This window comes from Fukomys damarensis, unplaced genomic scaffold (genome assembly GCF_012274545.1).
Source record: "Fukomys damarensis isolate Sample0158 unplaced genomic scaffold, DMR_v1.0_HiC HiC_scaffold_38, whole genome shotgun sequence".
Taxonomy (NCBI): Eukaryota; Metazoa; Chordata; class Mammalia; order Rodentia; family Bathyergidae; genus Fukomys; species Fukomys damarensis.
The window spans coordinates 49,920,310-49,945,958 of record NW_022900950.1 but is presented as its reverse complement, the minus strand read 5'-3'; the positions used below and the strand labels follow the sequence as shown (position 1 = coordinate 49,945,958).

At 38.1% G+C, this 25,649-nt stretch overlaps 1 protein-coding gene across 2 annotated transcripts in view; it reads left to right on the top strand.

Moving 5' to 3' along the window:
• The window catches only part of Lrch1 (leucine rich repeats and calponin homology domain containing 1), an 89,231-nt gene that overhangs the window by 25,060 nt on the left and 38,522 nt on the right, over positions 1–25,649 (top strand). For both annotated transcript variants that reach the window (XM_019209420.2, XM_019209417.2), the window contains exons 3-12: positions 31–136; positions 6,027–6,163; positions 7,268–7,395; positions 8,863–8,926; positions 11,890–11,995; positions 13,746–13,873; positions 18,577–18,644; positions 20,972–21,058; positions 22,983–23,072; positions 23,179–23,215. In XM_019209420.2, the coding sequence (XP_019064965.1) occupies positions 31–136; positions 6,027–6,163; positions 7,268–7,395; positions 8,863–8,926; positions 11,890–11,995; positions 13,746–13,873; positions 18,577–18,644; positions 20,972–21,058; positions 22,983–23,072; positions 23,179–23,215 (951 nt within the window). The remainder of the gene's footprint in view (positions 1–30; positions 137–6,026; positions 6,164–7,267; positions 7,396–8,862; positions 8,927–11,889; positions 11,996–13,745; positions 13,874–18,576; positions 18,645–20,971; positions 21,059–22,982; positions 23,073–23,178; positions 23,216–25,649) is intronic.

Genomic DNA, 25,649 nt, shown 5'->3' with positions numbered 1-25,649 from the left:
GTTTATGATTCCCGTTTGCTTTTGATGCAGGATGTCAGCTGCAATGAGATCACAGTGTTGCCCCAGCAAATAGGCCAGTTAAAATCTCTCCGAGAACTGAATGTCCGAAGAAATTACCTTAAAGTTTTACCACCAGGTAAACAAGAAGGAGGGGGAAATGAAGAAAATAGGAAACTTTTACTATTGCTTTGGTTTACTTTTGTGAAGAGAAGATGGGTCTTCTGTGTGTGTATGTCTGCTGATATTAATAGTTTGAATTTCACATGCGGGTAACAACAAAAGTGATGTTCAAGATAAAATGTTAATCGAGAGCTACAGCAGTATAGTTCCCCTTTATAGGGGTGTGAAGTGGCTGGAGGGCTGACTGTATCCATTTGCCAGGGCTGCTATAAAAAAGAACCACAGACTGGCTTAAATCAAAGAAATTATCTTCTCCTAATTCTGGGGACTAGAATCTAAGATGAAGATGTTGGCCTGGTGGGCTCCTTCTGGGGTCTCTCTCCCTAGCTTGTAGAGAGCCACTTTCTCCTCCTGTCTTCATATCTTTTATCCTCTGCATGTCTGTATCTTAACCTCTTCTTAGCACGACACCAGTAAATTAGGATCCATCTTCAGACTTCATTTAACTTATTTATCCCTTTAAGGGCCTGTCTCCAAATACAGTCTCAATCTGTACTAGGGTTAGGGCTTCCACGTATGAATTTGGAGGTGGAGGACACAGCAGGTCCCTGACAGTAACAGCAGGAATGGTTTTTGGACAGTTGTGTGATGTTTTGGAACATGAAGGCTGCAGTTTAGGGAACACAGTCCTGCAGACCCTTGCCATCAGCATTTCTAGCCTGGGAGGTACTGGTCGAGAACCCAGTCCCTAGAATCTGCTTTCAGGTGAGGCCTGCCTCTGCTGAGTGTTCTTGGACTGGTGTCACTGGTATTTTGGTGAATTTCAGCAATGATGGCTCCAGGGTCTCAGCATTAAGATTCAGGAATGTGGAGTTGCTCAGACCGCACTGCTGTTACAGCCATAGACTCTACAATGTGCTCCCTGTACAAAGCGTGAAAGTTTAAGTAGGAATTTATTTAGAATTTTTTTCATTGAGTTTATTGGTACATTTTAGGTATGCAGTACAGTTACATTCATTATTGGGATCTTGTACCTTTACATGACAGGTTTTGGTTCTCATATTTTCCCCATGTCCCTACCCTCCCTTCATCCCCTCCTCCCCGCCCCATTTACAAACACTTCATTTCCATTTTTTCATTTTCTCATATGCATAGTTTGTAATAGCTAAAACTTGGAAACAGCCCATTTGCCCATAAGTTGGAAACTGGATAAAGAAGGTGTGGTTTTTCTATAAAATGGAATACTACTCAGCCATAAAGAATGAAACATTAGATTCATTCATAGGAAAATGGATACATTTTAAGGATATACTCCTAAGTGAAATAAATAAGTCACATGTGTAAATACCTAATAGTTTCTCTAGTGTGAAAAACTATAATAGTACACAAGATCCCAATGAGATAACTGACAGTGTGAAATAGGAAGAAAAGGGCTAAAGGTGGAGGGAAAGTGGGAAGGGGACGGTAAAGGGAATAAGGGAAAAGGAAAAAATATTTAGAATTTTTCTATCGTGAAGAGCTTGGAAGCAGCCCTGTTGATGGTAGTGGATCTGAATTTCATATTTGTGTTGGACAATGGATCATGAATGAGTTGATGGGTAGCAAATCACAAAATGCAGCACTGGTTTTCAGTGATCTTATTCATTTCTACTGTTTTTGTCTAAGGACTCTAGACATGGCCAATTGCAAACATATACTTAAATATGTACCTCAAAGCAAAAGCAGGTATTTGGAAGTAGTCAGCCTTTGTTGTGGGCAATCTGAGAGCTGCCTGAGTATTATTATCCTGTTCCTATATCTTGATCTTTGGCTTAAAAGACTTAATTATTCAAGAAAGAAAACAGCTCATACAATCATGGGCGAGAACTTTGTAAGATGTAGTATACTGGATGGATTGAAGATGCATGTGTTTTTCTGACAGCTTTCACCTTTCTGTTTGTTTGTTTATTTGTTTTTTGGTACTGGGGATCGAACTCTGGTCTTTGCGCTTGCGAGGCAGGCCACCGAACTGCTGAGCTAAATCCTCAGCAGCTTTCACCTTTCTGTCCTGTATTTCAAAGAGGCAGAAGCAGAGGCTGTCTCAGTAAAGTTTATTACTTGTCACGAATTAATAAAGATACTGATTTTTCACTTGTCAGGGTGCAGTCCCATTTGGGGAATATATAAAACCACTTTGCTTGGTATAAGCAGATACAAAGGCAAAACTCTAATTGCAATTTTACACACAGATCACTTTTCAGCCATTAAAGAAAACATTCACTTAAATTCAAGTTTCCATATTAATCATTGTGAAAATGTCATAAATAATTGAGCTCCCATTTCCGAAAGGGAAATTTAATTATATCATTCACAGGTGCCTCTCAGAGTTTGAACCATGGGGAAAGTGTGTACCTGTTAAACCGACGGTGCCCTTTCCCTCAGCACCTCCCATTTCTTACTTTTAAAAAGTTCCTTTCCCTTTTTTGAATCAGGTCTTTATATTGGGGGGGGCTGATTGTTTTGAGTTCTTTATATATTCTAGATAATAGTCCTTTGTCTGAGGAGCAGCTGGTAAAAATTTTTTTCCCGCATTGTAGGTTGTCTCTTAATTCTGTTGATGGTTTCTTTGGCAGTGCAGAAGCTTTTTAATAAGGTGAGATCCCAGTTGTTGATTCTTTCTGCTAGTTCCCGTGCTACTAAGAATTTGTTCATAAAGTCTTTTCCTATGCCAATATCTTCAAGAGTTCTGCCTAACTTATCTTCCAGCAAGTTTAGTGTTTCTGTTTTAATATGGGCATCTGAAATGAACAGACATTTCTCAGACAAAGAAGTAAAAGCAGCAAGTAAATATATGAAATAATGTTCCATATCACTGGTCATTCGAGAGATGCAGATGAAAACAACACTGAGATTCTACCTCACCCCATAAAGAAGGGCTGCTATCAAGAAATCACACAATAACAAATGTTGGCGGGGTTGTGGGGAGAAATAAACCCTTCTCCATTCTTGGTGGGAGTGCAGACTAGTGCAACCACTATGGAAATCAATATGAAGATACCTCAAAGAGCTGGGACTAGAGGTTCCATTTGACCCAGCCATCCCTCTGCTGGGTATCTTTCCAAAACAATTAAAAGAATCATATCACAGTGATATATACACACCTGTGTTTATAGAGGCACAGTTTGTAATAGCTAAGACTTGGAAAGAGCCCAATTGCCCATCATTTGGAAACTGGATAAAGAAGATGTGGTTTTTCTGTAAAATGGAATACTACTCAGCCATAAGGAATGAGAAATTGGATTCATTCATAGGTAAATGGATACATATTGAGGTTATACTCCTAAGTGAAATAAATAAGTCACACATGTATAAATACCTAATAGTTTCTCTGGTGTGAAAAATTCTAATAGTACATGAGATCCTAATGAGATAATTGACAATGTGAAATAGGAAGAAAGGGGCTAAAGGTGTAGGGAAAGTAGGAAGGGTAGGGGAAAGGTAATAAGGGAAAATAGAAAATGAAAAAATGGAGATAAAATGTTTTTAAATGGGGAGGGGAGGAGGGGGTGAAGGGAGGGCAGGGACAAGGGGAAAAAATGAGAACCAAGACTTGTCATGTAAAGGTACAAGATCCCAATAATGAATGTAATTATAGTGTATGCCTAAAATGTAAATATAAACTCAATGAGGGAAAAAAATATTTCCTTTCCCTGAAAGATCAGTTAAAAATCACTCTTCTTTCCATAATTAGATTTTCTCAGTTTTAATATTTTAAAATATACTCCAAGCTGAAACTTGCGTTTACTAGAAAATCTTTTTTTCTTTCAATAATTTCCTGAATATCATATTTCTTTTTGCTTCATTCTGGAAAACTCTTAACAAAAGAGCATTAAGGATGCTTTTAGACAGCACATTAAGTTAAGGGATTTCCATATTTACTCCCATGGTTATCCTCTTTGGATACCCCTCCTCATAAGCTCTCAAGCTAAGGAGGAAGAAAGAGGTTTGTGGCCTAATTATCCATATCAATTTTGTGTTGGTTTTACTACAAAGAGAAGACCATGTTCTGTTTTTTCTAGCACAAGAATGGAGGACTAAAATAGCTGTGCGTTTTCCTCTTTTCATTGGAGGAAGTGAGACTCCTTTTCCTCTTCCTTCTTTTAATCTTCTTCTTCTTCCCCTTTCTCCTTCTCTTTCTTCTTCTTTTCCGCTCCATCTCCTTTGACCTTTTCTGGGCTGCCCTTACAGGGTGTCATTTTCTCTCCCACTGTATGGCTGTGAAACTGTCTTGTTCCCATTTTCCTAAATGCTATAGAAGTTAGGATCCAAATTCAAACCAAAAGAAAAGGATTCCAAATTTCATGTACCTGTAAGTAACTCTTGCTGTTTGCCATGAATTTAGCCCTGTAGTCTTCCTTCTAGTCTTCATTTTAGGTGGCGAAGAATTGCTGAAGATGGAGTGAGGAAACAGAGCAGGCTATATCAAGCAGTCATTTCTTTTATGTAATGCTGCTCATTCTTAGCTACTTTAGAAACTAAGATGAAAGAGGGTCGTGCTTTCTCTTCCCTTTCACTTTCATGCTTCCACGTCCTCTACCTCAAGGAACCCTCAGCCCTTTCATCAAGACAAGGGCTATGACTGCCTGGCCCGAGACCCATCGTTGGTCCTGAGAGTGGGGAGGAGCGTTGGTTTGATGATGAGCTACTCAGGACATTTTGCAAAGGCAGAATCCTTGGTTTTGGCTGCAGGACTCTGGATTGTACAGCCATCCTACCATGGATCTGACTTTGGGATCTGGAAGTTAGATCTTCCTCTTCCTCTAGAATTTCAGTCTCTTGGGCTTAAATAAGCCCATATGGTTTGCTAAGGTATGAAAGAAGGAAAATCCCTTACATTTCCAGAATTCCTTCAACTCTCAGAAGAGATATTTTATTATCAGGTAAATCTTTGTTGGTAGAATTTGAAGAGCTGAGGCTGTAGAAGCAGTGGGTTAAGAAGACAGTGAATTTGCATTCCTGGTTACATTTCTTTATGTAAATCTAGTTCTTGCCTTTCTTCTTTGGAACTCCTGATGTATTTTAAAAGCACCATGTTTGCCCCTTACTGGTCCCATAACAGCAGTGCTAAGGTCCTGTTCTGAAGTGAACCTCTGCAGCCTCCACACAGAGATATCGGTGGTCTGCAACGTCAGCCTAGATTGTGGCGTGGCTCAGCTTCTCCTTGTGCTGTGAAATATATTGGACTTCGTTTCTAGCAGCTGCCAATGTCGGTTTGAATGCTTGAAATTACTGAGTGTTTACTGTGCCACTGGGTGGGGATTTTAAGCTAAATATAATGTTCTGTCTTGTTAGCAGAGCTACAAAAAACTTGAAAAGGAGTAAAATAACGCCTCATCAAATCAGAATTATAGGGCCTATAGGAAAATTCTTATTTTGATTTTAAAAGTTTTTTTAAATGGATTTGAAAAGATTATGAACATATCTACTCTAGGTAGCTCTAGGAGTATGCCAACCCACGTACATTGAATAGATAAAAAATTCTGTAATTAGCATATTTTTCATATTCTAGCAAGTGCTGCCTGAAAACAGATCGAAATTAAAACATGTTTATGACCTGTGTGGCATGGCCTGCATGACTTTTCAGCCAAAAAAAAGGCTTTGTAAACAATACATTGTAAATGTCAAGTGTTTCCAGCTCTTATCAGAACTAAGCATAATACAAAATTATCGAGGTCCCAATAAAAGATTTCTCTTGTGCAGTGAAATATGTACATGTACTTACATACCATGTATTCCTAATGTACAACATGCTTTTGATTCTGCTAAGCGATATATTTCCCATTAAGCAGAGAATTAATGTTTGAATGCTCAGCCCTTTCTTTAATAGTGTTACTCTCTGAGATTTCTTTCTTTTTTTATTCTTTTAGAATTAGTAGATCTTCCCTTGGTAAAGTTTGACTTTTCCTGCAACAAAGTGCTCGTAATCCCGATCTGTTTTAGAGAGATGAAGCAGCTGCAAGTGCTACTGCTTGAGAACAACCCTCTGCAGTCTCCTCCAGCCCAGGTAGGAGCCCCCAGCAAGCTGCCCTGTGGAGTATGCTCTCGCGGCCACTTGGGAAGCTGGCCACAGAGCCTGGTTTCTGATTCTCCACTGAGTTAATTCTGTGCTAGATATGATCAGAAGCAGCAGTCACTGTCTACAAAAAGATGAAACGTTGGGTGAATTTGACTATAGTAAGTTGCTTTAGATCTGTTTACCTTCATTTGCCTCCGTATTTTGATCACTCCAACCCCAGAACTATGTGTTTATTTATTATTTGTATGTACATTTGCAGCTTTTTCATGGAGGATATGGTGTACAAAAGGAGTAATATATTAGCAAGGACAATGTATCAAAAAGTGTACCTTGTCTTGCTGCAATCGTCATATGTGTTTTATATTTTTTTGGTTTGTTGGTCCGGCTGTTAATCTGTCTGTGTGATGATTAACTTTATAAGGACTTAAAAGATAAGTAAATGAATCTGATGCTGGCAAAAAAGGCGGTGCAGGGGGTAAGGAAAAAAAGACTTGAGATCTTTTAGGTATATGTACCAATTTCCCACAATGAATGTAACTGTTAGCGTACTGCAGACATGTACTAATAAAAGTTAAAAAGCAAAATGAAATAAAAAAGAAAAAGATAAAGAGTAATATATTTCTTATTTGAATATTAGCTGGAAGGTAGAGTTCAAGCTTCTTAAAATGTGATTATTGATTATGTAGAGACAGGGCTCAGGTTCCGACATGAAACTGCCTTGAACAACAGCATGGTTAACCCTTGAAAATAATTGTGCTTTTGCCACCTTTTGTGATTGGAATGCTACCAGTCCAGTTATCTGACTTTTATACTTTTTACACCATTTATACTTAAATATATTTCCTTTAGAATTTTGTAGTTTAATTTTAAAAAATAGGAATTGCTTGAGCATTGTGTTCTGAATACTATCAATGAAGTAGAGTTTAGAGGAAACAGTTCTCTAAATTCATATGTATTTTGAGAGGTCAGTTTTAGTATACATTGTAAGGGAAGGTATTAGTACGATGAAATGGTGAAATTGAAATGTGCAGTCAGGTAGCTGACACATTTATTTTGTCATTGGAAAGTAAATATGTATTAATTTCTCTGTAGATTTGCACAAAGGGCAAAGTGCATATATTTAAGTATCTGAGCATACAAGCATGCCAGATCAAGACAGCTGACTCCCTGTATCTCCACACCATGGAAAGGCCACATTTACACCAGCAAGTGGAAGACAGGTGAGGTGATGTCTTTCTTCACTTATTCCCTGTTCAGAATCTCCTTAGGTCAAGATTGTCCAGGTAACTGATTTAAAAAATCTATTCATGCCACAGATTTAGCTCAGTGGTTCCACTGCCTGCCTTGCAAACACAAGGTCCCGAATTCGATCCCCAATACAAAAATTAAAAAAAAAAATCTATTCATGATGTTATATGCTTGTAATCCCAGCACTCTGGGTGGCTAAAGCAGGGAGACTGCAAGTTCAAACCCAGCCTGAGCCACTTGATGACTTACTGAGACTCTATCTCAAAATATAAAAATAAGGCAGGAGTAGGGATGTAGCTCAGTACAAAGGCCCTGGGTTCAGTCTCAGTTATACACACACACACACACACACACACACACACACACACACACACAAAGAAAGGAAGTAAAATTAGAAAACATCATTTTACTTTTTAAATTATATCAGTTATCTAAGAATCTTGAAAAAGGCATCATCAAAAAGGTTCAGTCATTAATCTCACTCAACCAATTAAAATGTATGACTAGACATTTAGAAACTGTTGGAATAAGAAAAATTGATGCTGTTGAACATTTGTCTTCTCTCAGATCACTTCTGCCATCTTCTAATCAAGCATCAATCCTGCTTGAATGTGTGTAGATACTTACAAATAAGATCTATGATATAAAAATGAGCATTTTTTACTTATCATTTTGGTCAGCTACCATATGGCAAGCTCAGATATACCTTTGAACAATTACTAATTTTCAGTGTGTTTACAGAACATTGTTAGGGAAAATTGCAAGCTACATTTTTCAGTTGTCTTTTAAAAGTACAGTGTGATATTTTTTTTGCCACTTCCTGTTTTGAGTGGACGTGTTAGAACCCTTTCACACATTCTCGAGCCGTTTGTGGCATAACTCAAGCTTTTAGCTTCCAGAGAACAAAATTTCCACACTGAACGCATCTGTAGAAATGCAAGTCCTTGTTTAGGAGTCATCACTACAGGCATCTTTTCCTTTACTTTTAACAGGATGACTTAAAATTTCAGATTTCCATAACTACACTTTTAAATAATACTTTGTGTATCTGTCACTTTGTTTGTAACATACTGTTAAGTTTATCTAATTACTGAACAAAAGTATGAAAATTATTGAAAGTAGCACTTCCTAACTTAAGAGAAAAGCAATTATGAAGCTTTGCTACTTTTTTTGTGTGCTAAAATAAGAAGCTTGGTAAACTGTTTCAAAGAAACAACTTGAAGTCTAAGGAAACAAACACCAAGAATTTATCTTGTGTACTTAGTACAAGTGCATTAGGTGTGTGTCTTAATATTATCAAATACTGGACTAATTTGTTGCCTTATAATAATAAAATGTGTGTAGCAAAGTTATGAGAACATAAAGTGTTGTATCTTGGTGTGAACTCTGTGATTTTAATTTTTCCTAAACGAATTCTGTATTGACGGCATCTACCTCAGCAAGAAGGATTCTGATTCGGGAGTTGGAAGCGATAATGGAGATAAGCGATTATCTGCCACTGAGGTAAAGCCAGTGATTAGATTTTTTTCTTTTCTGCTTCTGGATATTCACTAAACTCCTTTGTGATAAAGGGCACTGATGAGTGTGCATGACACTTTGTGGTCATGTTTGTGAAAGCAATTGGAAATCCTCTAAAGGTTGTGTAAATATTAGCTCTTGTTAGCATATTTTGCATCTTTAATATTTGTAAATGTCTCGAGTCCCTGTCTTCTTCCTCCCCCACTCCCATACATAATTTAGGATACTCTTGAATGCTTAATAAATACTGTGAATTGACTGAGTGTTACACAGGGACTCATGAAGCAGTTCTGTAAATATACATATTTTTAAGTGACAGAGGAATTTAGCAAAAAGTTGTTACGTGCATACATAAATGTGAAGGAATCAAGTGTCCATCGCATTTAGACAGTTTACTGACGAGATGACTTCATGAGTATCTATAGTTCATTTTTCTGAAATTCTCAGAGTGTGTTCTGTTCTGTTCGGATAATTGAAAGTCTGATTATTTGTAAGCTAAGTGGTTTTATCCACTAGAACTTCCTATAGCCTAAAGGACTTAAGAACAAGACATTTTTCATTAACACACTTATTATCTCACACAGTCTGTTAGATCCCCAAAATCTTGCATTAATATACCACTAAGTGGTGCTTCTTGGCCAAGAGAACAAGAAAGGATAGGTGTTGTAAGGGACTTTTTTGAGTGAAGTTACTGAGTTTTTGTAGTTTGGGAACATGACACACTTTGAAGTTGTAATTAATAGGTCAGTTACCCTATCTAAGTCACATTAAATGTGACTCCAGGATAAAACCTTTTCTCAGTTCTCCTCAAGTCTTTGAGGTTTAATAAGTGGCTAAGATGTTTAATTTTTTTCCCACAAAAGACAAAACAGTGTATGAAGAAAAGTAAATTATGATTCCTTAACATTTGTTTTTAGCACAGAACATTTTGAAAGGAAGAAAAATCACTAGACAAAAAAAAAGGCCTGTGTCAGTGAAAGAAATTAACCCACATGAAGCCACATTAATAGTTGACTACCACTCCCTGTGGGGGTGGGAGTACTAAGCCCATAGCTTCCTAAGTTGTATTTTAATTCATCCCCTTCGGCTTTATTAAAACTCATAAGCCTCCTTAAATGGGCTATTGTTGCAGAAATTACTCACCCTCAGCTTATTTTCTATTAAACTAAGACAGACTCTGCATTATCCTTTATCTCTCTTGTAAGACTAATTAAGTTCATTAATAAAACATTACACAAAGAATTTCATTATCCTTCTCCTCTCACTTAGTGTAAGTGGGATGCTAACATCATTCTAAAAGGAGTCCAAGGATTTATTTTCTCCCTTTTAATTAAATGCATATCTTTGGAATTTGCTAAATATTTCAGATGGGAGGTGGGTAGAGGCAAAAGGAAGTATTATAATCAGCGGAATAAAATGCACAAATCTTCTCTTTGCCCTTTTCTCACATGAAAACTTCATTACCTGAGAATGCCTCTGAGAAATTATTTTTAGAATGATTAGGGTTACGAATTGTCCCACACAGTGCTCCATTTTCACCTTGGCAAATGTGTTAACATCCAGGTTTGCTACTCTGGGATTTGGGAGTCACTCCCATTCCCTTCCTTTCGCTGTTGCCACTACCAGATTGATTCAGGATTTGTCACAAAGACATTGTAAGCATTTTTCTCAAGCAGGAACATTTGGGGTTCTATGAATATTTGTTTGATGAATGGAATGCGCGTTGTTTTTCTGCCAGTTTGTAAACAATTTTGCATCTGTGTAAAGGTAAACAGACAGACTCTGAAAGCCATAGTTGCAATAACTTAAGAGCAAGACACAGTCACCTGAAGTCTGTTCTGTGGAGGGGTTCCTGTTCTCTGTGACTTAGAGTCTTTCACTAAATAGCAACATTGAAATGAAGACACGGGAAAATAAATGAGGCTTCATATTTCATTTGTGACAGAATGATAGATTTTCAGAATAAATTTATTAGTGAGTGTGGGAAAGGAAATTCTCAGAGAAAACTACTCTAAGCTTTGTTTTAAAAATCTCATGGAATGCATGCCTCTTTAGACTACTACATTTGTTCAGCATTTTTATATATTTAATGCAGCTTTCTTAGCCAAAATCAGGGCAATGAGCTAATGCTTAATGTCACATGTAGGATGCACTCTAAGTAAATGAGATACTGTCACAGAGGCTAACTGCCTCCTTTCTGTGGCTAGCTGCATGAAATCTTGATGTAGTTTTGGAAAATTAGATTTGTGATTAGATTTCAGAGTACTGCTACTATTAAAATGATGGATTAAACTTAGAACTAATGTGACAGTATATTTGCAATTATTCCTTTGTCCTGTTAGATATTGCACAGTCATTTTTAATGACCTTACGATCACTCTTAATTTAGAAAGCAGGTACATGACACGATTTCAGCGCAAAATATAAAAACAAAGAAGCACACGTAGTTTTAGCTTCATGAAATTTCACAAAGTGAACACAGCCAGGTCGCATTTCAAGAAACAGCTTTAGCCACTATGCTGTCTCTTACATGGTGGCCTGTCCTCATGCTGTGCAGTATACTTCTTTTCTTACATTTACTTGGTCCAAATTCTCTCTGCAGAGCTTGTCTCTTTTCTTATCTTTAATAAAATGTTTCTACCATTAAAGAAAGAGGAAAAAGAAAGAAAGTAAGGAAGAGATGGAAGGAAAGGGCTGTAGCAGCACTCTAGAAAGCCTCACTCACATACCAACCTTGAGAATAACCACTTCCTGACTTAAAACATCACAGAGCATTATTGCCGTTTTTAAACTTATGTAAATGGGAATAGTCTCCTTTGCTCTGGAGTCTTTTCACTCAACATGATGTTTGTAAGAATCACAAGACATTTTTTTATTATATAATGTTCTCTTTATTTCTGCTGATAAAACTTCTCCCACAAATGAAACAGTGCTGTCTGTCTGTTTAGCCTTCTGATGAAGATGCCGTCAGCCTCAATGTGCCAATGTCAAATATCATGGAAGAAGAGCAGATCATCAAGGAGGATATGTGCCATCGCCTTACCCCAGCAGCAGGTCTGACAGGCACCACTAGCTTTTCAGTTTCAAATGCTATGTTTAAAATAACAAGTGCACAACGACTAATCCCCACTTGGACTTACTAATGGTATTCTAGCTGCTGTCACACATAAAATCCCCAAATCTCAATAATTTAACACAATCCAAATTAAGTTCAAATGAGTGTTAGTGGTTGCTGTCAGCTTCTGTCCAAGAGTTGGTCCAAAGACCGATTCTCCTTTCACCTGTGACTCCACTGTCATGAACACAGGACATCCAGGGTTCCATGTCCATTTATTTTAAGCAAGACAGGGGAAGAGCATGGAGATTTGCTCATGCTGGGGCTTCTGTGGTTGGGTCTAGAAGTAGTGCCCATCTCCTGTAAGACAGACTTCATTCCATGAGCCTAATAAGATAGGTGTTCAGGAATCTATTTGACTTTGGACAGTCAGTTGCTCTTAATTCCTGCCTGTAAATGCAGTGATTTGATTAGGTAATCTGTAGTCTCCTTTGTGACTCTAGAGTTCTGTAGCTCTTCAGGAATCACCAAGTGAATATTCACCACAGAGACATGCGTATCTTCAAAATTCTGTTCCCTTCAGATCTCTTCAGAATACATATTTCATATCCTTGAGTTACAGATATAGTGTTTTGATGGCTCCTGTTTCCTCAGTGACTTGGAAAGAAAACACTAAAGTTTAATGTTTACTGATTTGTGGCAGAAACTACTGTATGGTGTACAAATGGTAATGTGTTGACATACAGATTATCTCCCTTTGAATATGCTCTGTTAATTATGAGAGAGCTAATTAAAACAACTCAAAAATTTTGTTTGCTTTCAAAATCTTTAAGTTTTTAAGTTTAGTATTTAATTAATAAGATATTGGAACCATAGATTGTCCAAAAATATGAGCAGTATATAGTACTTACATACCAATATAAGTGCCACCATGTTAATTCAGATAAATTTAGTAACATAATGCATTATATCTGGCTGTGTTGTAGGCAAATTTTTCAAATGAAAGAATTTCAGAGTCTGGTATGAGTGAGTTTTTTCCCTGCTCTAGACATGGGTATCCTGCTGGCTCACATTCCTTAGAGGATGGTCCTGTTTGGTCTTTTGTAGTCTTCAAATGGGTCACAACAGTTCCCTATGGTGCTTCTGTTGCCTCCAGACATCCCTTGGGTCTTGTTTTAGGTGGCTATTCACCACCTGAGTACATGTTCACCTCTGTGTGCTGTAATTTCTGTTGTTGTTAGGACTTGGGGGCTCTTGTCTAATCTTATCTCACACTCTTCCATGAGGTTATATGCTACTTAAGTACAGGAGTCATACTTAACTGATTTTTTAAATCCTAAAATGTGTAGCATAATACTTGTCATGTAGCAGCTGTTCAATAAATATTTATTGAGTTTGTAATTTGAAGTAATTAGCCACATATCACTAAGCCTTCTTTTATAATTTCTTTTCTTCATTCCTTAAACACATAAGGGGAAATTAATTTCTTTCATGAGCTAAGCCATAAAGAGATCTTAAAGTTTTAAATTCAGCTTGAGGCTTTCTGTTTCTTTTACTTTTCTTCCTATCCCTCCTATTTTTATTCCTTTTCTCCACCTCCTACAGGGAGGAGAACCTTTGAGTCATTCACATATCTTTATAAGAGGTAAAAGGAGAGAAGATAAAACAAATGAGATGGGATATTTGTGGATTATCTGCTTTGTGCTTCTGAAATCATGCCTTCTTCCCTTCTCTGTGTTTTCCTGCTAGGGGAATTTCATCAGGAATTTCAACCAGAGCCTTCCCTCTTGGGTGACAACAACAACTCAGGACAAGAAAGAGACCAGTTTGCTGATGGAGCAGATGTTCTCCACTCAGGATTTATGGACTATATTAAGGCAAGATTTTGAGTATCAACTAATTTTTTGTAGTCATTTTCTTGTTTGGTACTCCAGAATTTAAATTCAAGGTTTCCAATTCATTGCCTTCAAAATCCAGCTTTCTGTAGCCTTTCTGAAGCTTTTAGCTCATCTTAAAGCTTAGCATGGGGCTGGCCTTAGCTACCCATGCTTCTGCATTTATCTACTTGTATGTAGGTTTTGTAGATCTCAAAATCTGAAATCTGAGATGTTCCAAAATCTCAGACTTGTTGAGCATTCAAAAATGCTGGACAGAAAGGTGGAGACACTAAAAATCTGGAAATAAACTTTTTTGAACAGGTTATTCTGAAGACACTTATTCCTGAACAGTTGTAGTTGAAAGGGCAGATGAATTCGCTAAGTTGTCACACATATCTTCATAAGCACAGGGAGGAGAGAATAAGTACGCTTGTACTTAAGCCTATGGTCAAGGTTCTGCTTCATGGCATGATTAGTCCTGTGGGCTATTTCTGCCAGCCTGTTCGGAAGGTTGAAGCTTACTGTTTTGGTGAAATGTAGGTTTATTATGGCTTCTGAGTTACTGTGTTGAAGTCAAGAATGGAATATCTGAATGTACCTGTATTTTCTGAGGATCTAGTCAGCCTAAATGTCAGTCAGACTAAACACACATCTCTGGCTTCACCCTCAAGGCCCTTGGGAGGAAGACAAGCTGACTTTTACACTACTTGAGACCCTCATGTGCTCAAGCTGTCTTTATGTCATCAAGACAGAACCTGCTACCTGTATGTGAGATACAATGATTTAAAATGATTACAAAAGCATATGGAAGGAAGCCAAGCATGGTGCTACACACCTGTAATCCCTGCACTCTGAAAAGTTAAGGCAGGAGGATAACAAGTTCAAGCCCAGACTGGGCAACTGAGCAAGACCTTATCTCAAAGTAAAAAATAAAAAATATAGCTCAGTGTAAAGTTCCTGGCATCAGTTCCCACTAATGAAAAAAAAAAAAGAACAAAAAATGAAAGAATAAAATACAGGAAGCTTTACTCTCTAATGGTAAGCTGTCCTTAATCCATGAATTCTTACTTCCGCCCTCCACCTCCATTGACATTAATTTTTTAAATTAATTTTATTGCTACATTTTAGGCATACAGTATAATAACATTCATCTTTGGAAATTTGTACCTTTACATAATCTATCTTGGTTCGTTTTTGTTTATTTGTTTTCATTAAGTTTATTAGTACTTTATATGTTTACAGTACAGTTACATTTGTCATTGGGATCCTATACCTTTACATGATATATCTTGGTTCTTATTTTCCCCATTCCCCTGCCCTCCTTTCAACCCCTCCACCCCTCCCTATTTACAAAGACTTTGTTTCCATTTTTCATTTTCTCATATTAACTCCATTCCCTTCTTTCCTTTCCCCTACCCCTCCCACTTCCCCTTCCCTTTTGGACTTTTTCCATTGATGTTATTTTTATTGAGCCTCATTTTTCACCTTGATGACTGTAAGTGTACCCATCAGTTTCTCATCCAACATCATACCCCGTGTATGTGCGCACACACACATGTGCACACACTTCATGCTCTTTAACCAGATGTTTTCTTAAAGTGCAAATCTCATCTCAGTATTCTCAGGCCAGTGGTTCTCACAAGGCTGTCCCAGATTTGGCCCCTGTCTATCACTTCAGTGTGACAATTCAATTACAAAAATGTGGAAAATTAGTTTTTTCTTTATTTTATCAAGAGCTCATCTTAAATTGAGAATCAAAAAATAGAAACTATGAATAGTTTGTTTAGAAGATGCTCAAATTTTAGGTTCTGAAAAGAAAAAAGCAATTAGTGAAGAAAAGCATTCTGTTTCAGAAAACTAAAAATATAAAGAGATTTTAGAAGGCAAAGGACTCTTATGGACACGGCTGCTTTACAGAATGTACACTTGCAGATTGAGTATCATTCTGAGGAAGTCAACTTGGAAAATGTTTCCTGGAAGATACTTATTCTGGAAAGTCAAGGAAGAATGCTGATAACGAAACAAAACCTAAATCTACAACGAGTAAAAGGAGAGGTTGTACATGGAAAATCAGACCCAGACTGGGCTTGGCTGACATCACTCTGACACTCTGTGAAAGTGTACTTGGCATCCAGCAAGTGTGTCAAATCATCAAGAGTGTCAAGAATTCTGTTTTCCATAACTCTGGCTTATTTACTGGATTAACATCTTATACTTTGGTAACTACAGTCTATTTTCATTATTCACGGTAGTGATACTGTCTACAGCTACCATGCATATTAAATTATCTAATACTAAGCCATTGGACCTAGAAAATATACAAAGATAAGTTCCTGTGAGCCTTTGGTCACATTTTTGTCATCTAATCAATACATAATCTTGTTTTATGTATGTTTCTGCAGAAAGACATATTATTTAATGTACAGTTATGTGTCACTTAATGATAGAGATCAATTCTGGGAAATGCATTTTCTTACTTTGCAAACTTCATAGAGTGTATTTACATAACTAACACAGCCAAGGCATCACTAGACAATGCACTCTTGTGACCCACTCTTGTCTGTGCAGTTTCCCATTGACCAAAATGTGATGTGGCATGTGACTGTATATTGTTGCTCATTAACACGGAACTCACAGCCAACAGCACTGTAACTCACACTTAAATAAAAAGTGAATCTAACATAGCTATGGTCTCTACAAGGCACCTTACCGCCTTTTTGGGCTTTAGAAGCAAGGCAGCATCACAATACTGTGTTTAGGGGCCATTTTAAATGGTGATATAAAAGGAAGGCACAAAAGAATGAAAACATGGCACTGAATAGGCACTAAATAGTCTGTGAGCCTGACCTTGTTCTACTTCATCTTGGAAATTGTGCATCTTGAGACTCCTGTTTTTCATCCCTCTGCATGTCTATGAGTGACTTTGAAAGCACAAGTATAGTCTGGGCTATAAATAAATTTTAGTGAGAAGGCAATTTGCGAATGCAGAACCCACTGTATAAGTGTGTAATTTAGCAAAAGATATGCAGTAAGGTTATTTGGCATTCCGAAAAAAAGAAAAAAGCATCTAGGTGTTTTTATACCTTTGGCTACTTTTCATTTTGAAACTGAAAGTCAGAAGGAAATATCCATATTGTTTCTGGTAGTACCCAAGGCTTTCACTGTCATCTAGAGAGCGACACAGCAATTTCTATGTTGCTTTTATTGTATACTAAACTTATCAGTGCAGAAAAAACCTTGAGTTTTTTGAGTTAGAGTCTGCATTGGAGAGTCAGGTCCTCCTTGAGTCTCACTGGTCTTGAGTTAGGTAAGGATGTGCCTACCCCTCAGTCCATTTTTGTGGCATTCCATCCTTGATGGGACATAGCCATTCAGGGGTGGTTTCCATTCTAGCATCAGCCTAGTTAAAGCGTTATTTCTCTGTGTCAGAGATGAAGGCATAAAGAAATTGTGAAACCACCGCAATGGACTTCCATTGCAGTGTCTTTAGGGAATGATGTGGGAAGGGGTACATTTGAGAGACATCTGATGTCATAAATATGAGAATTACAGGATGCATCATGAGACATGTCTCTGTTAAGAGCATTACATTTTCTTTTTCCCAACAACTTGCATGCACTCCAGTACACACCCCTTGTCTCACAAACATTAGAATGCCTGGTTCTCTTGTAGTATGTGGCGGGAATCTGTCAACACCAGGAGGTGCTGAAAGAACAAAAAGCCCAGTTAAGCTTTAGATTTCTATTGCTCAGCTAACAGTTGGCAAAGTCCTGGGACAGGTTGTTTTTATTTTAGTTTTTGATTATTTAATTTTAATTGTGATAAAATTTATACAGTGTGAAATTTAGTACCATAGCCATTTATAAAAGGTACACGTCAATATGCATTCAGTACATTTATATGGGCAGACAGTCTCCAGAACTCTTTGCATCTTGCAAAACGGAGACCTCGTACCTGGTATTTGTCACTTTCCCATTGCTGGGATAAAATATGCATTACCTACAACTTAAAGGAGGAGAGATTTAATTCAGTTTAAATGAGAGATTTAATTTGGATTATGGTTTTAGAGGATTTGGTTTATCCTTAGGTCCAAGGCAAAAACAGCATGATGGACGGGCATGGAGGAAGGAAGCTGCTGACCATGGTAGCCAGGAAGTAGAACGAGAAGAGAGGAGCCATGCATAAGGATACTGCACACTCTTCCGGAAGCTCATACCCCCAGGGATGCACCCATAGTGCCCTGCCTCCTCCAGCCAGGCCCCACCTCCTCAGGGCACATTCAACTATAACCTCACTGCAGAGTATAGCACGACATGATCTAGTCACCTTCTGAAAGCCCCGCCACTGAACACATGAGAATTGGGGAGGACATTTAGATCTAAACCATAGCGTACCTATCGAACAACCTCTCCTTTCCCCACCTCTCCTTCCTGCCCCTTGGCGCCACTGCTCTACTTTTTTTCCATGAATCTGACTACTTTATGTGCCTTTCATAAGTGAAATCATATTTATTCTGTTTCTAAGACTGTTATTCTGTTATACGCCTTGTGCTGTGTTTGGTTTGCCCATTCATCCACCTGTGGACACTGGGCTTGCCTGTTGGTTCCAGTGAATTACACTGCCGTAGCTGTGGGCTGGGGCAGGTTTTAACTCTGTTCTGAATTACCAGTGGTTCTCAGGACACTTGTGTGTTCTGTCCACAGGACAGAGCAGAAGACTGTGAAGAGCTGTTACGGATAGAAGAGGACGTACATTGGCAGCCAGAGGGAATGTGAGTGTCCAGGCCAAGCTAATATTCTTACCCAGTGATAGAAAGCTGCCAATTTTACTATGTCCTTTGCTTGTCATCATATTGAGACATACAGTGTGACTTAGATGGTTTTATTCTGCTGTAATAATGGGATACCACAGATTGGTGTTATATAGACAATACACATGAATCTGGTTTACAATTCTGGAAGCCAAGATGTCCAGAAGGAAGGGACTACATATACTGAGGGCCTTTCGGTTGCATTATACATGGCAGATGACACACACATGCCAAAAGAATACAGAGGAGAAAGCAAGAAAGACCTGGTCTCCTTTTAACAAGGAATCTATTCCTCTGTAATGACATTACTCTACTCATGAAGTGTCTTAGTTACTTTTTATCACTTAGACACAATAACCGACACCCACAACTCTGAGGAAGAAAGCTTTTTTTTTGGCTCACAGTTTGTAGGAATTTCAGCCCCTATTTGGCTGGCTCCAAGGGAGGACAGCATGGCAGAGGAAAAATAGCTTATGGCATTGCAGTGGGAAGTAGAGAGTGAGACCAAGGGAGGAGAAAGGGAGATAGACCCTTCAGGCCACGCCCCCAATGGCCCACCTTCTCCAACCAGGATTCACCTCCCAACATCGCATTTAGCTATAAACTCATCGGCAGACTAATCCACAGATGAGTATAACACACCCACGATCCAGTCACCTCCCAAAAGCCCCACCTATGAGCACGTGAGGCTTTGGGGAACATCTATATATAAATCATAACATGAAGTCAGAGCCCTTATGACCTGATCACCTCTTAAAGGTCTCAGCTCTCAACTGTGGCGTTCTGGATTAAATTCCTCACACAGGATCTTCAGTGCTAACCATAACACAGTGCAAAGTTGTACCTCTTTGTTGACCTTGAATTTCATCTGATTTGAGATGGTGAGTAGAAATGTCATGTAGAGAATTAGCTAGTGTGTCCAGACTAGAGATTTTATATTCCTTCATTTGCCTAACGAAGCCAACAACTGGACCAAAAGCAATTTGTAGTGCTAGTCTTCTTCTTCGCCCAAGATTTTTGGTTTGGAACCTTAGAAAAGCATCAGTCTTGAGTGTCTTGTGCCACGTCAAATACCTGTCATAGCTTTAGTATGTGTGAGCACTGTCCTAGATATTGCACAGGTCAGATTTCATTTCATTTTTACCATAATTCTGTGAGATAAGTTCTGTTGTTCCCTGTTTCACAGATGACAAAACAGGGACACAGAGAGATTATCTTGCTTTCAAATTACAAAGGACCACTATTTGACCCCTAGGAATCTTCAGCCATGTGAATATCCTTTATACTGTACTGTCTGTCAAGGTTTTTTTGGGCAAGATTACAAATGGGGTGAGTGATCTTATCAGATCACGTGCCATTTTCAGGAGAATTGAATTTGGACCTTGTGGTATAGATTAGATTGCTGGAATTATGTTTTCCGTGATTTGGAATGGACCTTCCATCATACCTTGTGGAAATCTCCCCCTTTGGTGAGGACTTATCATTTGTTGATTTTTTTTTTTTTTTTCTATTTAGAGACAGTCACTGACTTATATGATATTCTGTGGTAGGAACAGCTAAACATAATCAAATCTTCTTGCACTTTAAAAATATTGGAAAGTTTACTGTCTATATTAGCATCTATTCGTTGGATATCCTTCTGCGATTCCAAGGAGATCTAGCTTGATTAGAGTATCACGGGCAAATAGAGTTATTTTTTAAAACTAGATAAATCTTTGGAAACTCCATTTGCAATTTTACATTTGTTGTTCTTAACCTTAACTATAAATCAGGATTATCTCTAGAGTTTTATAAAATATCCCACCCTACTATGGTGTCGGATCTGCTTGGGAATATTGTACCTGGCATGTTTTTAAAGCTACACAGATAATTTTGCTTTTAGGCCAAGAACCACTCTCCCACATTGAACCCTGAATTGTGTCAAAGTAAGAAACCTGAGCCATGCTGCTTAAACTGGAGTTGGAAGCTAGAAATTAGTGCAGATCTCTCCACAGAGACCCCTAGAAAACGTGTACAACTCAGGCTGTGAGGTCCATGCATCTAGCCTATTGCTTGATTGTACACAGGAGCAGGTGGGGGCTCAGAGTTATTGAGCTAAACTGACTTCCCCTACTCACGGGCTCTTCCCACCACACCCTTGGACACTGGTATGTCTTCACTGTAATGTTGAATTTGTCAAAAATCATTTCTGCAAGTTAGATGGAATTTTGTAAGTTTACTCTTGGGAACATAAGTGATACTCATGTTTTAGTGGTCATTTTCATTCTCATACTTGGTTTATGTTCCAGAATGAGTTCGTCCAAAGATCAGGACATGGATATAGCAGTGATTGAGCAGCTGAGAGAAGCAGTAGATTTACTGCAAGACCCCAATGGGTATGCACGCCTCTCCTCGGTTGGGCTTTCCTGTGTGAATAATGGCCGCTTAACATATTAATGCACTGTCGAAATTTCTACAATATTTATACATACAATTTGATATTAGTCTAACCTCTAACAAAGCGAAGTCATTTTAATTGCCTATTTCCCAAGGTCCAGAAGGGAAGGAGTCCAGTTTCTGCAAAGATTGAGATCAATTCCCCTTTCTCTACCTTGGAATAAAATCCATCCACTTCTTAGGAAATTCTTACAGGATATTTGGTATAGTTCTTAGAAAACAGAAATATGATAAAAGTACATAAAGTTTAACCTGCTAATTTATGGAAATATAAGAAAAATTTTTCTAAAAGGAAATTAAATAAATACTACTATTTATCTGGTGGTGCCAAATATGAACTGCTGATAGTGCCATTATGTTAACTAAATAATACATTTCTGACAATTTTATTGTAGGTTACTTTTTAAATTTGAGTTGGCCATTGTCACTAACATGCACTCCATACAGTGGATATATATTTTGGTTTCTTAGCTAAGGATAATGGAATTCTCATGGACAAAATGTTTTTCAGTAAGATGATATCAAGTATCAGGTAATAACTACATGACTGCTAGAAAAATACACTGAGGGCTTATCCCTGGTAAAGTATCCAGGGGTCCTGCAAGTTTAAATGTGAAGATGATATAGTCTTATAATAAGATGAACATGAGAACTATACCACAGCACTCTTAGCTGGGTTCTGGGATTTATGAAAAGGGTGGTTAGTGAATCCAAAGTTACAGCAAGAACACTCCAACAGTATTATCTGGCCCTGAAAAAATAGTAGCAGGTCAGGTTAAGTATGGCTGAAAATCTTTAGAAGTTGATTTGGAAAGCATTGTAGTTCTTCAGACATTGATTGAGTGCTCGGAACAGGGGAGAGCACACTGCGCACTTTGGGGGAATATAAAGTTGAACAAAACATAGCTCCTACCTCCTGAGCACTTGTATTGCTTATAGCTATAAGAACTAGAGATTGCCTTGTGCAGTTATTTGTAAGTGTGACTGATTTACAACCTTGGTAAAGTAGAGTGAGTCCTTGATCCAAAGAAAAGAGGGAGACAACTTAGGTTGACCTTCTGGAAGGATGGAATGTTTAACTGGGGCCTCTAAGACTGGTAATTTTATGGTAAACTCTGCTGAATGAGAAGCATAGGCAAAGGCATAGAGGCCAAGGAAAATGGTATTGGCTTGAAAAAGCTCTGGCAAAACAGAGGTTCTCCACCCTGGCTTGCCCCAGTGTGACCTTTGGAACGTTTTCAAAATAAATACCAGGCATGGGATTCTAGGTTGCCCATGCTTCTGCTGTGCAGCCAGGACTGAGAATCATCAGAGAGGCAGAGTGGGTATATAAGTCAGCTTTCTGTTATGATAACAAACACCGGAGATTAATCAATTTAGGATTTATTCTGGTTCAGTTTGGGAGGTTTCAGTTCATGACTGATTGGGCCTGTTGCTCAGGGCCTGCAGTGGCACAGCACATCATGGTGGGAGCCCATGGGAGAGCAAACCCATTCATCACATGACCAGATGTAAATGAGAGAGGAAGAGGAAGGGCCAGGATCTCAGTGTTCCCTCCAAGGGCATGCCACTGTATGAGCAGATCTCCTATGAGGCTCCACTCTGAATGCAGTTTTAGAATAAAATTTAGTATATCCTACCTCTGAAAATTAGGATTTTTATAAGAAATTACTACTTTATTGTAAATAAATTGGTTTTCAGTACCAATAGCAGATGGAAAATTACGTTTAGGCATATTGTGCAGTTTGAAATTTCTTTCATAAACTTTTTATCACTTAATCCAAAACTTTAAACTAAGTATGACCAATTGCATTTATAAAAAAATAATAAAGTCACTAATGTCTTTTCTTCCCTGCTTTTTAGATTAAGCACAGATATTACAGAAAGAAGTATTTTACATCTGTATCCTATGGGAGCAGCAGAAGACTTAGAATTACCAGATTCTACACTGAAGTATGTTTGCCTTTTTATAACTAAATAATTTTTTTTACATTGAAGTGTTTATGCTTTAAATTCCACTTTATGTCTTCTCTTTTTTTCCCCCCCTCTTTTCCCATAGTGGTCAGATAGAGCTGGAGACATCTCCGGTGTGTGAGGTAAGACCAGGACTTTACAGATGTCTACCTTGTTCTGTACAGACTTACAGAAGGAAAAGCATTTTTAAGAGTGAGGCCATTATCTATATTTGTTCAGGATGTATTTTTTTCAACTGTTGTATATTTTACCCTCTTTAGTTCTGCTTATCTTATAACTCACCATCCATTAAAGATGAAAGTTGGCTATTTGTCTGAGATTATCTAAATTTTTGGCATAAAGGCAGTCTTGCTGAGTCGGGTAACGGCCACTAAAATACCTAAGGAACCTACTCCATCAGGGGTCGGAGGTAGGTCCATTCAGAGTAGATTTTAGAACCGAGGAAGAAGTCCGCTCTGTTGAAAATGAACTGGAAAAGACCTGAGAAATAAGAGCAAATAAATTGAAAGTGTCTAGGATCAAAAGAATACCATGAAGAGAAACTGGTGAGATTATTTAAGGACTTGATGAGGGAAAGTTAAGTAGAGCTGCATTGGGCTTGGTATTTGAATGGCAGAACAAGCAGTTTTGACATTAAAGTAGAGGTGAACCTGAACGATCCCGGTGGTCACAGAGAGGTAAGCAAGAGCTGATAATTCTGGAGTTAAGTAAAACCTCTGGCAATGTGCTCCATTCCTCCTTAACAAATGAAATTAGGATGGCAGAGTTAGGGTGCAAGAGTGTGTGCAAACTGGCATGTTCACAAGGGATATAGTCTCATTGTTAGTGTGGGGACTTGCAGTTGTGTTGGGGATTGAGCCCCCTTTCAAAGACTTGCTAACTCTAGGAAAGTTAATTAACCGCTCTAAACTCAACCTTCATTTTTGGTAAGTTGGGCTACCCTGGGTTGGCAGCTTATTGAACTACCCAGTAGTGGGATGTCAGGATGCTTTTTATTAGCAGGCTGCTCGGGACTTACTTCCTCAGGTTCTCCATTTAGATTGATTTTGGTTCTCTGAAAACTCACTATTTTTAAACTTCATATTTGAAAATAACTTTAAATTTGTAAAAGATTGCAAAAAATAAAGTACGAGTTTGTGTAAGCAGATGCAAAAAATTTATAGGCCCTCATTCAGATTTATGAGCTATGGCTTGAACATCCCTAATCTGCAAAATTCAAAATCAGAAAATATTCCAAAAATCTAAAACTCTGAGCACCAACATGATCTCACAAATGCACTAAAAATGTATAAGATTATCTTTATGGTGTGCGTATAAAAGATACATGAAGTATAAGTGAATTTTGTGTTTAGACTAGGGTCCTATCCCCAGGATATCTTATTACATATGTGCCAATATTCCAGAATCTGAAATTCCAAATACTTCTGGTCCCACGGTTTTTGGATAAGGTATACTGAAGCTATATTATCATTCTACCACATTGGCTTTGTTATTTGTTTTTTTCTCTCTCTTCCTCTGTCCACACACGTTCATTCTTCTGAAATAGTTGAGGATAAGTTTTATTCATCACAGTTTTTTACCCTAAAACATTTCAGTGTATTTTTTCTAAGAATGGGGATTTACATAATCACATTTCAGTTATGAACTTCATAAATGTACATCGAAGACGCACTTTTATCAGCTCTACCATCCATGCTCCAGATTGATCGATCAGTTGATCAGTCACTCTTCAAACCAGTCTTTTTCTTCCAGTGCAGATGTTGCCTTCAGTTGTCAGGTATTTACAGCCTCTTTTTCTCTGGAACATTGTGTAACCTTTCTTTGATTTATGGCCTTGAAATTTTGCAGAACACGAGCCTCCTTCTTTTTAATAAAGTGTCCTTCCTCTGGTGTTTAACATTTGCTCATGATTAGATTGAGGTTCTGCCTTCTTATTTGGCATCCTGCCCAGGTGACACTGTGTGTCCTCAAGGTTTCACAGTTGGGGACATGGTATGTCCCCATCTGTCCCTCACTGATGGTGTTAATTTAATCACCCAATTGAGGTGTAACCTCGTTTCTCTACTGTATAATTGTCGTTTTATTTTCCCCATGCATCTAATTCACAGTCTGTGAAGAGATGCCTGAAGATCATCTTGGTGGCTGAGCATGAAGGTCTAAAGCTATAATCCCAGCACTCTGCGAGGCTGAGGCAGGAGAACTGAAAGTTTGATCCCATCATGGGCAACTTAGTTACTGACTTAGCAAGGCCCTGTCGCAAAATAAAAAACAAAAGTCTTGGAATATAGTTCATTGTGAAAGCTGTGAGTCCATTTTATTTTATTTTATTTTTTGAGTGCATATTAGTATCATGCTACAGACTCACTTTTGATTAGTGAAATAGATGGCCACCTGTGCATGATTTCAGGAGTGCCAGTAAGACTCAAGACTTCTAGACAAAAGCTAGTTCTCTGAGGTATAATTGTATGGTTATGTCGGTAATATTGTCCCACTGTAATGCATGTATTCCTGATGAAAAAAGGAGGCCTTGCTTGATGATGGATCATGGATTTTGTG